Source organism: Cladosporium halotolerans (assembly GCF_011745625.1).
Source record: "Cladosporium halotolerans strain TM138-S3 chromosome Unknown Sca3, whole genome shotgun sequence".
Classification (NCBI taxonomy): domain Eukaryota; kingdom Fungi; phylum Ascomycota; class Dothideomycetes; order Cladosporiales; family Cladosporiaceae; genus Cladosporium; species Cladosporium halotolerans.
In genome coordinates this window covers 759,761-771,140 of record NW_027191454.1, presented here as the reverse complement: position 1 = coordinate 771,140, position 11,380 = coordinate 759,761, and the positions used below count along the sequence as shown (strand labels likewise).

General features: G+C 55.4%; 5 protein-coding genes across 5 annotated transcripts; 2 read left to right on the top strand and 3 right to left on the bottom strand.

Annotated features, from left to right (window-relative positions):
* Nucleotides 1-358: 358 nt before the first annotated feature.
* On the bottom strand, nucleotides 359-2,019 carry WHR41_01256 (uncharacterized protein; the record flags this gene model as incomplete). Its single annotated transcript, XM_069369862.1, has 3 exons — nucleotides 359-1,434; nucleotides 1,493-1,864; nucleotides 1,926-2,019. The coding sequence occupies 3 exons, from the start codon at nucleotides 2,017-2,019 to the stop codon at nucleotides 359-361; spliced, it is 1,542 nt and encodes a 513-aa protein (XP_069232966.1).
* A 211-nt stretch (nucleotides 2,020-2,230) lies between these two features.
* WHR41_01255 (uncharacterized protein) lies at nucleotides 2,231-3,641 on the bottom strand. The gene is made up of 3 exons (XM_069369861.1): nucleotides 3,394-3,641; nucleotides 3,189-3,332; nucleotides 2,231-3,138 (listed from the first exon to the last, which is right to left on the bottom strand). Exons 1-3 carry the CDS (start codon nucleotides 3,445-3,447, stop codon nucleotides 2,269-2,271), a joined length of 1,068 nt encoding a protein of 355 aa, XP_069232965.1. The 5' UTR covers nucleotides 3,448-3,641; the 3' UTR covers nucleotides 2,231-2,268.
* A 673-nt stretch (nucleotides 3,642-4,314) lies between these two features.
* Nucleotides 4,315-6,091, top strand: WHR41_01254 (uncharacterized protein; the record flags this gene model as incomplete). The annotated part of the gene is made up of 4 exons (XM_069369860.1): nucleotides 4,315-4,656; nucleotides 4,865-5,614; nucleotides 5,672-5,831; nucleotides 5,886-6,091. The coding sequence occupies 4 exons, from the start codon at nucleotides 4,315-4,317 to the stop codon at nucleotides 6,089-6,091; spliced, it is 1,458 nt and encodes a 485-aa protein (XP_069232964.1).
* A 767-nt stretch (nucleotides 6,092-6,858) lies between these two features.
* On the bottom strand, nucleotides 6,859-9,889 carry WHR41_01253 (uncharacterized protein). The gene is made up of 2 exons (XM_069369859.1): nucleotides 7,462-9,889; nucleotides 6,859-7,402 (listed from the first exon to the last, which is right to left on the bottom strand). The coding sequence occupies exons 1-2, from the start codon at nucleotides 9,758-9,760 to the stop codon at nucleotides 6,981-6,983; spliced, it is 2,721 nt and encodes a 906-aa protein (XP_069232971.1). The 5' UTR covers nucleotides 9,761-9,889; the 3' UTR covers nucleotides 6,859-6,980.
* Nucleotides 9,890-10,070: 181 nt separating this feature from the next.
* WHR41_01252 (uncharacterized protein) lies at nucleotides 10,071-10,923 on the top strand. Its single transcript, XM_069369858.1, has 2 exons — nucleotides 10,071-10,273; nucleotides 10,340-10,923. Exons 1-2 carry the CDS (start codon nucleotides 10,240-10,242, stop codon nucleotides 10,669-10,671), a joined length of 366 nt encoding a protein of 121 aa, XP_069232970.1. The 5' UTR covers nucleotides 10,071-10,239; the 3' UTR covers nucleotides 10,672-10,923.
* Nucleotides 10,924-11,380: the final 457 nt, after the last annotated feature.

Here is an 11,380-nt window from a genome sequence, read left to right as displayed (position 1 = left end):
GCCCAAAGGCTCGTTGCCCGCGGCGCGAAGGTAACCCTACAGGATGCCGCGACACTTGGCCTTCTTGATAGGGTGAAACATTTCTATGAAGTTACGCAGCCATCAAAAAACGATACCAACTGCGCACTTTGGAACGCTTGCCATGGTAGTCAAGTTGCTACTGCCAACTTCTTGCACGATATCGGAGGCGATGTCGATTTCATTCCTCCCTGGGATACTATCACACCCTTGGATGCGGCACGAAGAAGCGGCGCAAACGATGTTGTCATCTGGCTCGAAGGCATTGGCGCAGTCAAAGCTCCTGCGCGGCCATGTACGTCTGATCAATGACCGCGAGTCTAAGCTACCTGAACACTGTTCAGTGCGTCGACGGAGCCTCAATTTCCTTCCCTAGAACTTCCCATCCCAGCAACCGCCATACCTCTCCCTGGAACCACTCGCCGACCTCCACTTCCTTGACCCTCGGCACGGGTACAATGGGGCCGTTCGCTTGCGGCATCTGCAAGCTATTCAATAACAGATCGCTCTCTTCGCCGAGTCCCTCGGCCCCGAAAACTGCGTTCACAAGAGTCGCCTGCAAGCGCTCCTTGACCGCGATAGAGAGGGAGGATTTTGTTACATTGCTGAGCTTGGCCGTTGGTTTAGACTTCGTCGATTTGACATTTGCGGGGGTCTGAATGAGAAAAGATGGCGCGAGTGATAAGGCTTGCTTGAGCAAATGGATGGTGTAGGGTGCTTCAAGATGGGCTTGACGGAGGTGTTTCGATTTCTCGCATGTTGAAGCTTCTCCTTCTGGATCTGTAAAACGGATTGATTCAATCTCTGCTGCAACACTGGCGCCTCGGTGACGCGAAAAAAAAGTGGTGTGGAGGCGGTTGCCCAGCTTAGACAGAATGCATGAAAGCAGCCCTTCGAAAACTTCTTTGTGCGAGGGCTGATTGGCGTCGAGCTGCTTGAGTATCCCACTGAGCAACCCAGTGAGCGCGTTCAGGGCGGGCACATCTTTGATGTTCACCCGGACGGTACCCCCTTTGGTCTTTGGCCTCTTCGAGCCTGTACTTGGGTCGTGGCTCATTTCTGCGTTGGCCTCGGCTTTCGAAATGGCGTCGACACCGGTCAGAAGCCTACCGTACATCTGGACAAGCGAATACGTGACTTGGCCTTCGAATTCTCCGGATCCATCTACTCGGAGGAGTTTTTGGAAACCGGCCAATGATGCGGCGACAATCCTGCCGGCCGCGGTGAGCGTTGTCGATAGACCATTACCACTCATCGAGTTCAAGGAAGGCTTCTGTCTCCTAAGGGCGTCGAGAACTACGTTTGCAACATCTGCAGCAGCAGAGCATAGGTGCTGCGCCAGAGCGCGAGAATCGACTTGCGCGCCAGGCTTGAAATGCAAGCCTATCTGATATAGATCGCGCATCAGGTCATGCACTGCTCATGTCACGTCAGCGATTTTGTCTTAACGATAAACAAAAAAATGTAGACTCACCACCAGCATCATCATCATCCTCCCCCACATCGACCTCCTCAATGACAATCCCCCCCAGAAAAACCTCCCTCTTCTCCTCCAACTCCTGTCTCCCCTTCTTCAGCTCCCGCGAATACGGCACAACATCAGCATCCGCCCTCTTTCTCTTCGCACTCAGACTCGCCGCCGACCTCGCGATCTCGAGCTTCGCTTTCAAAACATCCACCTCACGCAGCGCATCGAGCCTCGCATCCTCCGCAGCGCGACAGGCAACCTTCGCACGTTCGCACTCGGCGCGCCAGTAAGCGGAGCGGTCGAGGTGGCGGTAGGCGGCGCTGAGGGCGTTTTCGCGGCGGCCTTTGGCGATGTGGCGGTTGAGGAGGGCGATGTATTCTGGTTCGTTGAGTTAGTCGAAAGCGAAGGTGGTAAATGGATGGGCAAAGTGCGAATCTACCGCGAACGCTGAGGTCGGCGGGTTTGGAGGAGACGATAGCGGCGGCGAAGGCGAGAGTGCGGTCTGTGGGGAGTTTGCGGTGAGGGGGTGCCATGGCTTGTCGTGGTTGCGAGGGTGGTGAATCATTGGAGATTACAGTCGAGTCGCCAAGGCACAATGTACGCTGAGAATGATTGCTGTGTCGTGCCTTCCTGCTGAAGCCGGGTCCCCATTTGGTGATTTTCGACGTCACTCCATCTTCGTGAGCTGACCGCTACTACTCGATGGCCAAGCAAAATGGCGCGCAAAATTAGTCCGCAGGGGCATTTAGAAATACAAACAGCATTGCTTATTATCGGGTATCTTAACTGAAATCAAAATCGAAACTGTTGCCGCCATTTTGATTCTCAGCTCCATCACCATTCATGTCAAAGGTCAAATCGAAGAAGTCATCAAACGCAGTGTCTTGCTGTGTTCCGCCAGTTTGATCGTCCGTACCGCCTGTGCCAGTGTTATTAGTCTGGTCGGTAGGGTTTGCCGTGGCATCAGTGTTGAATATTGAACTGAAGTCTTGGTCGACATTGGCTGTGTTGTTTGCGTAGTCTTGCAACCCGGGCAGCAGAGCGGAAATATTATCGTTGTCGTTTGATGCGTTTGCGTCAAGGTCAGCAGTAAATGATCCGAAGTCGAATTCCGCATTGAGATCAGCGGATGTACTGAAGTCTGGAGCATCGCCGTTATCGCCACCCAAGCCTCCCGCGCTAGCAGGGTCGTTGAATAATGAGTCGAGATCGCCGGTATTGCTGAAAGTCGCCGTATGGGGTGCTTTGTCTTCAGTCGCTTGATCCGTGTCTGGTTGCTCGGGTGCTTTCGTGTCAAGCTCGAGTTTCACATCTGAGGGCGGAACGTCGCTTGCCACCGGCTTCTCTTCACCAACAGCCTGCTTCTTCGCTTCGGGCTCGAGCGAGGTATCATCCTCGAGCGAAGGGCTGGATCTCTTCTTTGGTGACTTGAGCTGTTGCGGCTGGCTTTGGGTCGCAGATTCAGGCTGTGATGCTTGCTGTTCGGTAGCGACATCTTCGGTCTTGACCTCCTTCGTTTGGGCTTCGGGCTCCGGCTTCACTGAGACGGAGAGAGCGTTTGCAGAAGCGTCATCTTGCTTGACCTCGGGTTTGACATTCGAGTTGGCCCTGGCGACCGCAAGATCACGGCGCATCACCGCCTTGGCGAATTGCTATTCCGGTTAGCTTGATGGCTTCTATCAAGGCGTAAAGATGGACCTACAAGTTCTTCATCGAGAACATCGAGCGCTTGGTGAAACCGATTGTTGGACACCGGAAGCTGCTGTTTCAGACGTGATGCGCGGGCGAGTGCCGCTTCAGGAGCCGAGTTGTTGGCGGCGGCAAACAGCCTTCCGGTGGATTCGAGCTGTTCGTTGGGTCAGAGTTGGAGGCAGAAGACAAAAGTTAGTAGCGATGGCGGCACTCACGATGAGGTTAACCTCGCGCTGCAATGCGTCTAATGCCTGCTGTGGCGTATCCATATCGTGGAAGCAGGGGTGGTAATGTACGGAACTTCGTGGCAGGGAGAGTGATGCTGAGATTAACGTTGTATGGATGAGGTCATACGAACAGTCGTGCTGACAAGACACGTGATACTGCTTGGTCTCTTGGTCGCGCGAGGAGGGACGAGGATGCGATGTGCGATGATGCCTCGAGGGGTGTGCGCGTATACACTCCGGCAGCTGCGCGCAAGGCTGCGGACTCTCCCTCACAGCACGGCGCCGTTGAAGCTTGAAGGGAGGGCGCCTCGGCAGCTTCCGGGCGGCAGCGCAGGCCGAGTGGGTTGGCACGGTTGGCTTCGCCGGCGGAGGCTTCCCGACGGGCCAGGCCGAGTCCCTGGCGCCAGAACACAGAACGGCTGCCAGCAACCGCCCGCCAACCTTGATCCTCTCTTCGCCCGACCACCCCTCCTCCGCCTCGACACACGACCGCGTCTTGCAGACCGTCTCTTTTCGTCGTTTCGCATCTCCTTGTGTCGTCGTCCCTTTTCGCTGCAGCGTTCCGTTCTCAGGCACGCGAACCCCCGGCTTCTCTTCCCAAGTCCTTTAGCTGGTTCGCTCGCCCTGCCTGTGCCTCGTGCAGCCTCACGTGCATCCTTGGCCGATTTCTTACCACGCTTGCTGCTCCAGGTTACTTTTTCTCCCTGCTTCATCGCTCTCCCACGCGCGTCCGCGAGGCAGTCAAAAGCGTCCGAGTCTGTTCTGTTTGTGCGTTGTGCGACCTGCAAACTCCCCTTCCTCCTTCAGCCGCCTAATCTCTTTCCAGTCAGCTCAGCTTTCCCGCGCTTTTCACCCCTCTGATCCCTGCATCTTTCTCCATCTCTCTCTTCGATACACTCCGTTATCGCAATGGCCGACAACGGAAACTCGGGTCCCGCCTTCTCCATGGCGCCCGCTATGCCCGGCCAGGCTGCCTTCGAGAACGGCAACGGCCAGGGCATGCCAGCGCAGCCACCGCTCGGCCTGAACATCCCCCAGAACACCAATCCTCTTCCGAGGGACATGTCCGACCCCAACGGCATGACCTCTCCGATGAGCGCCGGCGGCACCATTAGGCGCGCTGCCCCGGAGCCGAACAAGAGAGCCCTGTACGTGGGTGGTTTGGACCCCAGGGTCACTGAGGAGGTCCTGAGGCAGATCTTTGAGACTACCGGACATGTGCAGAATGTCAAGATTATCCCGGACAAGAACGTGAGTAGATTTTGCACAAGCTTCACCTGCACCGATGATAAGCGACGCACGTGAATGGGTTCTACACGGACCACTTTCACCTGACGTGCCGCCGTTCAACTCACTCGTGCAGTGACATCGCGTCAACTGTGCCGATAACTTTCCCTCTTTCTCGCACGTACTCTTACGACAACGCCTCAACATCATGACTAACGACACTTCCTCCCAGTTCCAATCCAAGGGCTACAACTACGGCTTCGTTGAGTACGACGACCCCGGTGCGGCAGAGCGCGCCATGCAGACCCTCAACGGCCGCCGTGTTCACCAGCAAGAGATCCGCGTCAACTGGGCCTACCAGTCAAACAATGTCACCAAGGAGGATACCTCGAACCACTTCCACATCTTCGTCGGCGACCTCTCCAACGAGGTGAATGACGAGGTCTTGCTTCAGGCGTTCTCTGCCTTCGGCAATGTTTCCGAGGCCCGCGTCATGTGGGACATGAAGACCGGTCGCTCTCGCGGATACGGATTCGTCGCATTTCGCGAGCGCAGTGACGCTGAGAAGGCGCTCTCCAACATGGATGGCGAGTGGCTCGGCTCTCGCGCGATTCGCTGCAACTGGGCCAACCAGAAGGGCCAGCCCTCCTACTCTCAGCAACAGGCGATGAGCGCCATGGGCATGACTCCGACCACTCCTTTCGGCCACCACAGCTTCCCTACCCAAGGTGCCAACTCCTACGAGATGGTCGTCCAACAGACTCCGGCATGGCAGACTACCTGCTACGTCGGCAACCTGACTCCTTACACCACTCAGAACGACCTTGTTCCGCTTTTCCAGAACTTCGGCTATGTCACCGAGACTCGTTTCCAGTCGGACCGCGGCTTCGCTTTCGTCAAGATGGACACCCACGAGAACGCCGCCAACGCCATCTGCCAGCTCAACGGATACCAGGTTAACGGCCGTCCGCTGAAATGCAGCGTAAGTCCATGACAATCTTGCGACATGCTCTTAGATTCCAAAACTAACTGCTTTTAGTGGGGCAAGGACCGCCCGCCGACCGGTGCCGGCTTTGACCAGTCTGCTGGTGGCTTCCCTCAGTCCGCCGGCGGTTTCCCTGGATCTGCCTACCCTCAGACTCCGGCCGCTTTCTTCCCGCAGTATGGCCAGGGACCGAACCCGATGTCTCCTCAGCAGGGTGAGTAGCCATGGGCAACTCCATTACTGACATTCACCACTAACTTTCACACAGCTTCTACCCCGCTTGGCCAGTTCGGTAACCAGCCTCCTCCTGGCACTTGGCACGGTCAGACTCCTTCCGGCGTTCAGGCTGGCCTCGGTGGCTTCGGCATGGCACCGCAGAGCGCTGGAGGCTTCAATGGCTCCCAGAGCGCAGGCGGCTTCACTCCCCAGGGCCAGGCGCCTTTCGGTCGCGGCTTTGGCGGCTACCAGGGCTAGAAACCCTACGACTCAACCGATGACTCTCACGGCAAATCCTTCCGAGACCGGTCGGCGGAAAGAGCGCATCGACGCTACTCGAGGGCTTACAACAAAGTAGGCGCCTTCTACGATTCCGTCGTCTCCGGTCACGAAAAGCCACAGCTTCACCTATCTGATTCTTCTGCGCCTTCGACTTCTCTCCACTTTCTTGCTAAACGCGAATGAACGATGTGAGGGCCCTTGGCTCTCCAAACCTTTCATGGTACATTATCCAATTCTTCATCCTGTTGCTTCCCTTGTTCTTTTTCTTTTGCTGGATACCCTCCCCAGGCAGAGGAAAAAGCGAAGCGTTTTTTTTTTTTGATTCTCAATTCTTGTCTTTGGCTCTTCATCCTTTGCTGCTGCCTGCTGCCTCTCAGCTGCTTCTTTTCATGTGCTTTGATATGATTTCCCGGAAAAAGCAGAATGGAGGATCGGCTACCCTAAAAAAGGATTGGCGAGCCCCTCCACATGTGATTATTTGCGACGGAGGGGTCTGCCAGTGTGTTTTCGACGTAGATAGGGGCTTCTGCTGGCTGTGGGAATGGAGACAAAAGTGTTGCTTTATTTCTTCGTTCCATGAGTATCTTCCATTTTCTGTCTCAATGCCGTTTCCTTTATTATGATAGACTCTGGCAAGTGACAGATTTCACGGTCGTCACGTTGTCGATCTTTACAGGCCCCTGTGAGGGAGGCAGGGCTGACATCCGCTGTTTAAAGAAGAGACATTTCAAGATGAGCGACCATGACCACTGAAACGGGTATATTTGCTTTGCTCTTGTCTAGTGTCCATAAGAGCCCGCCGCCTCCCGGCTGCCCGTCCAGAGCAACACTCTGGCGGCGGCAAGGCCCTACCCGCACGCAACATCTATGCTACGTACGAATACTTCCCGTCGTCCTCGCGCTCCATGTAATCCTTCTCGATCAACCGATCGATGTTCCTCTTGATATCCGCCACGGCCAACACGCCGCGGCTCATGGTGGCCTTGATGACCTCGCTGACGAGCTCGGAGTGGCCGATCGTCTTCCTGCTCTTCATGATGCGCACGATGGCCGCCTGGGCCTCGAAGTTGCGGTCCTCCTGCACGCGCATGTGCGTCTCCTTGTTCTCCTCCTTCGTCTCTTTGAGCTGCACCTGGTTGATCTTGACACGATACTTGGGGTGCGTGAAGTCTCGGTTGAAGGTGAAGGTGTCGGTGGGCGAGATGTCTTTGCCCTTCGGGTGCTTGGTGAGGGGGCGGAGTTTGGCGCAGGCAAGAGATTGGAGGGTGCGTTTGACTTCGGGTTCGGCTGGGAGGAAGATGTCAGCTGATCGATTGAAGTGTTGAGGCTTGTGTGGGTTGTCTTACGGAGGCCGGTTTCGGTCAGGATGTGCGAATAGGCCAGGTGCTCCCCGTCTGGTACTGCGTTGAACAGCAACAAAACGACGGCTTGGAAGCTGGACACAACGAGTTCCTTGGTTGTCTTGCCGAAAGTAGCACGCATTTGACAGTGTGCCAGAGCGTGCTTCCAATCCAGCTTCCTTCCGCTGTGCTTGCTCTTGTAGTGCAGCTCGAAGTCATCAATCGCCTTCTTGACATCCGCTGGGATGACGACTGGAATGTCCGGGTATGTCGGCCAGGCGGCGGAACTGAGAATGTTAACGTTCAAATCGACTCTCTTGCCCTTCGTGTAACCGTCGCGATCCTCGAGCCGTTGCTTATACGACTGCATCTCTTCACGAGCAAGTTCCACATCCTTGAACATCTGTTCAAGATTCTGGGTGAAGCCACTTCCGCACTCGGTCTTGAGCCTGGTCAACATGCTACGCTCTGCATCCGCACTGGCGCTACGTCCCATGAGCAAACGACGAGCCAGGTCTTTCTTGTAGAAGGCTTCAAAGACAGCCTTCCCGTGAACGAAGCGGAAAAGATCGAGGACCTGATCTAGTTGGATGTTGATCTCGGTGTCCTCGTCTAACGCATCATCCTCGTTGTTATCCTCTTCAGCGGCATTCGGCAATGTGGCTGCTGCTTCTGTGACCGAGTTTCTCTTCGCCGTGAGAACCTCTGGAATGGCTTTTGCACCTCCCCGAAGGAGCTGGTCCACGTATTTTGCGATCATCTCGCCAACCTTAGAGTTGTCCGTGCCCCAAGTAGAGTCACCCTTCTTGGTCTTGTTCATGAAGACCTCGAAACTCTCCCTTAAGCCATGACCGAGGGCCTCATCTCGCTGGAATGCAAGTTTCCAGATGGAATCCAAACGCCTCTTTAGCGACAGAATGTGGATGATCATGTCTTCAGAGTCTTTTGCAAAGACGACACTTGTGCCAGTTTCGTTTACCCATTTCTCGAACGCTGGCTTTAGCTTATTACCTAGTCGTCTACGATTCAGCAGAGCGTACAATGCAGTGAGATCTGCTACTGCGTGATTCTCCAGCAAGGGACTTAAAGCTTCGTCGCTGGTGAGGTATGCTTCCCGTCGGACAATGATGTGTTGTTCAAGCAGAGACAGGAGGTCTCTCCTTGTGCTGAGAGAAAGCGCAAAGTCCTCGCATCTGCTGATTTCTTTTGCGATGCAGTCACCAGCAAGTGCCACATACTCAGGGACAGTCTTCTGGCTGCTTGTGTCTGTCGACCAGTGATCCACAAACTCCTGACTGTGGCCCAGGAACCGTGGTTCGAAGCTCGCAGTGTATACTGCAAGCTCGTGAAACATCTCCACAGCTTGCCTGAAGAGATTGTGATCCGCGTCTGATTGCCGGTGGCGATCGGCAGCGACAAGGTCGCAAGCCCCCTCTATTACGTGCGACTTTACTGATTCGTTACTGAAGACGATCTCCCGGAACAGCTTTGGTGTGAGATCGGACAGATTTGTCTTGCTGGAAGACAACAGATATGATCGATCAAGGAAGAAGAACACTGAGCGGATGATAGTCATCTGCTCCTTCCATCGAGTCCACTCAGCAATGACAGCGGACAACATGTCGACATTAGCACCACCGGTCTTTTGGACAAGAGGGTCACGCATGTCCCTCTCCACATGTTGTCGACACCTGTTGTCCAGCCGACTGTACAATGTAGAGGCTCCTCCTTGTCGGCACACGTTTTCCACGCCCCGGTACAGGTCTTCTTTGCTGAAACCCTCCGATGTGTCCTTGAAGACCAAAACCAAGGCCGCATCTAGCTGACCCCATATCTTCTCCAGGTATGCTTTGCTGTCCCATTGCGTATTTGGCTTCAAGTTCTTGACAACCAACTTCTTTGCTCCAGTGGCGGGATTGATCCCACCTCTTGCTTGTGGCCTTGGGAGCGCTCCATTGATTCGGCGGGTCTGTGACGTGGGAGGAGGGCTTCCGGTGAGGTCGATGGCTGTGTTGCTGCCATTTGTGGCGGGGGATTGGCGAGAAGACGGGAAGTTGTACATTTCGTTTGAACTGAGCTGTCTGGGCAGCGGAGTAGTCCGAGAAGGAGAGTTGGCAGCAGAAGATCTCGAGCGCTTGTCGGATGGAGTGGAAGCAATTTGATCGTCCTGCCCAGCGAGCGCTGACTGGAAGGTGTGGTTTCTCTCAGGCGAACCCTGTTGCTGGATCCGCTTGCGTTTGCGGCTGTCCGGAGGGGAAGTGGGAGTGGCTTGCCGGACGGAGGGCCGTGTCGGTACTGATGGCATGTGCGGAGTGGTGGTCAAGCTCGAGACTTGTCCAGCTCACTCGATGTCGGGCGCGGGAGCACGTGGTGGTGATGCTGGGTGCTGCAGTGAACTGTCCGGGCGCGGGTAATCGTTTCGGCTGCAGCTACAGCGCAGGGCGATAACGAGCTTATCGCCGGAAGTGACGTGAACGAGGTCTGCTGCCGCGAAGCTGAGACGAGGCGAGTGCCCGGCCAAAAGTCGCCGCCCTCGCTTCCCCGCCAAAACACTGAGTCCCGCGACTTCCCGACGTGCCGCTCAGCCGCCGCCGCAGGGAGGACGAAGCTGCTGCTGTGCGACATCACCTCCATTCACACGACCATTGGCGCGTGACGCTTACTCAGCCCACACTGTAAACACCACCCTTACCCGACCACTGCACAGTCGGAGGGCCTTACGAACACCCACCGATCTCCACATAGCAACTGCAACCCCGCGCGGGCGCGAACCCAGCAGCGACAATGGTCTCCAAAATCCTCTTCTGGTCCGGCTTCGGTACGCGCAAACACAACGAAAATAGAGGAAAGGCAACAGGAAAATGAGAATACTAACCATGTTTAGGCGTCGCCGTCCGCCTATGGCAACTCGGTATTGAGATGCGCCCCTTCTTCTACCGCCAGGGACTTTTCGCATACCCTATCTACGGCTTGGTCGGTGCCTCCTTTGGCTACTGGCTGCAGGGCATGGAGGACAACCAGATGCGCTATCTCGGAGAGACCAGGGACAGGCTGATTGAGAAGAGGCGGAGAAGAGCAGAGCGCGAGGGTGGCCTCAACGCTGGCACTGAGGCACAGAAGCTGGGCGAGGGCCTTTTCGCCAGCCCTAAGGTCCTTGTCGAGCGTGGATCGAACGTGCAGGACGGCACTGTCGAGGTCACTAGCGCGGCGCAATAGATGGTTGAAAGAAGCTCTGAATGAGCCGGAGCTCTGAAAAATACGCTTGGGAAGAAGAGGGCAGATGAGATGTGCGACAAGGCAAGCTGGAATCCAGCACATGCCATCCATTTCTACGGCTTGCTAGGCCAACCGCCTACCGAGGCGCAAAACTTGTACACTGGGAAGGGAAGACAGCAGCTTTACGCTGAAATGCATGCAGTGTAATGTAGCAATATCCGGTGTAGGCAATACAACCGACTTCTACAAAAACCCTTGTTTACTCGAGGACTCTGCCGCCTCTCTGATTTGTTCGCCGAGCAGCTCCAATACGATGATTCTATCTTATCTGTTCCTCGTTGGCTTTGACAGCTGGGGCTGTGCGGTCGAAACTTCCGATATTGCAGCAGACTCATCAGAGAAATGGTAAAAGCCTCCAACATTGTCGTACCCCAATTTCTAGTGACGGCTAAGAATGCCTGACTGAATTCATGCTGCTAGGTCAATGTCATCGCACAGAAGCTGAAGCACGACTCGGCTCACTCAGCACGACGTAACTCCAAAGGGTAGAAGAACGCAGAATCTAGGGCTACCCACATCGCCAACGCACCACGTCGTATGGCATTCTCGCTTCGGACAAGACAAAGTTCCTAGGAAGCCACACGCGGAGGGACTTGCAGTATGCATTCACTGGCCCAGAGCGGACCCGTAGTTGTCATCCCACGAAGCA

Coding starts and splice junctions, on each gene's coding strand:
- WHR41_01255 (XM_069369861.1), bottom strand. CDS start 3,447: ATGGATACGCCACAGCAGGCATTAGACGCATTGCAGCGCGAGGTTAAC. Junction 3,333..3,393: donor AGCGCGAGGTTAACCTCATC/GTGAGTGCCGCC, acceptor CCCAACGAACAG/CTCGAATCCACCGGAAGGCT. Junction 3,139..3,188: donor ATGTTCTCGATGAAGAACTT/GTAGGTCCATCT, acceptor TAACCGGAATAG/CAATTCGCCAAGGCGGTGAT.
- WHR41_01253 (XM_069369859.1), bottom strand. CDS start 9,760: ATGCCATCAGTACCGACACGGCCCTCCGTCCGGCAAGCCACTCCCACT. Junction 7,403..7,461: donor CCTGACCGAAACCGGCCTCC/GTAAGACAACCC, acceptor TCTTCCTCCCAG/CCGAACCCGAAGTCAAACGC.
- WHR41_01252 (XM_069369858.1), top strand. CDS start 10,240: ATGGTCTCCAAAATCCTCTTCTGGTCCGGCTTCG. Junction 10,274..10,339: donor CCTCTTCTGGTCCGGCTTCG/GTACGCGCAAAC, acceptor AACCATGTTTAG/GCGTCGCCGTCCGCCTATGG.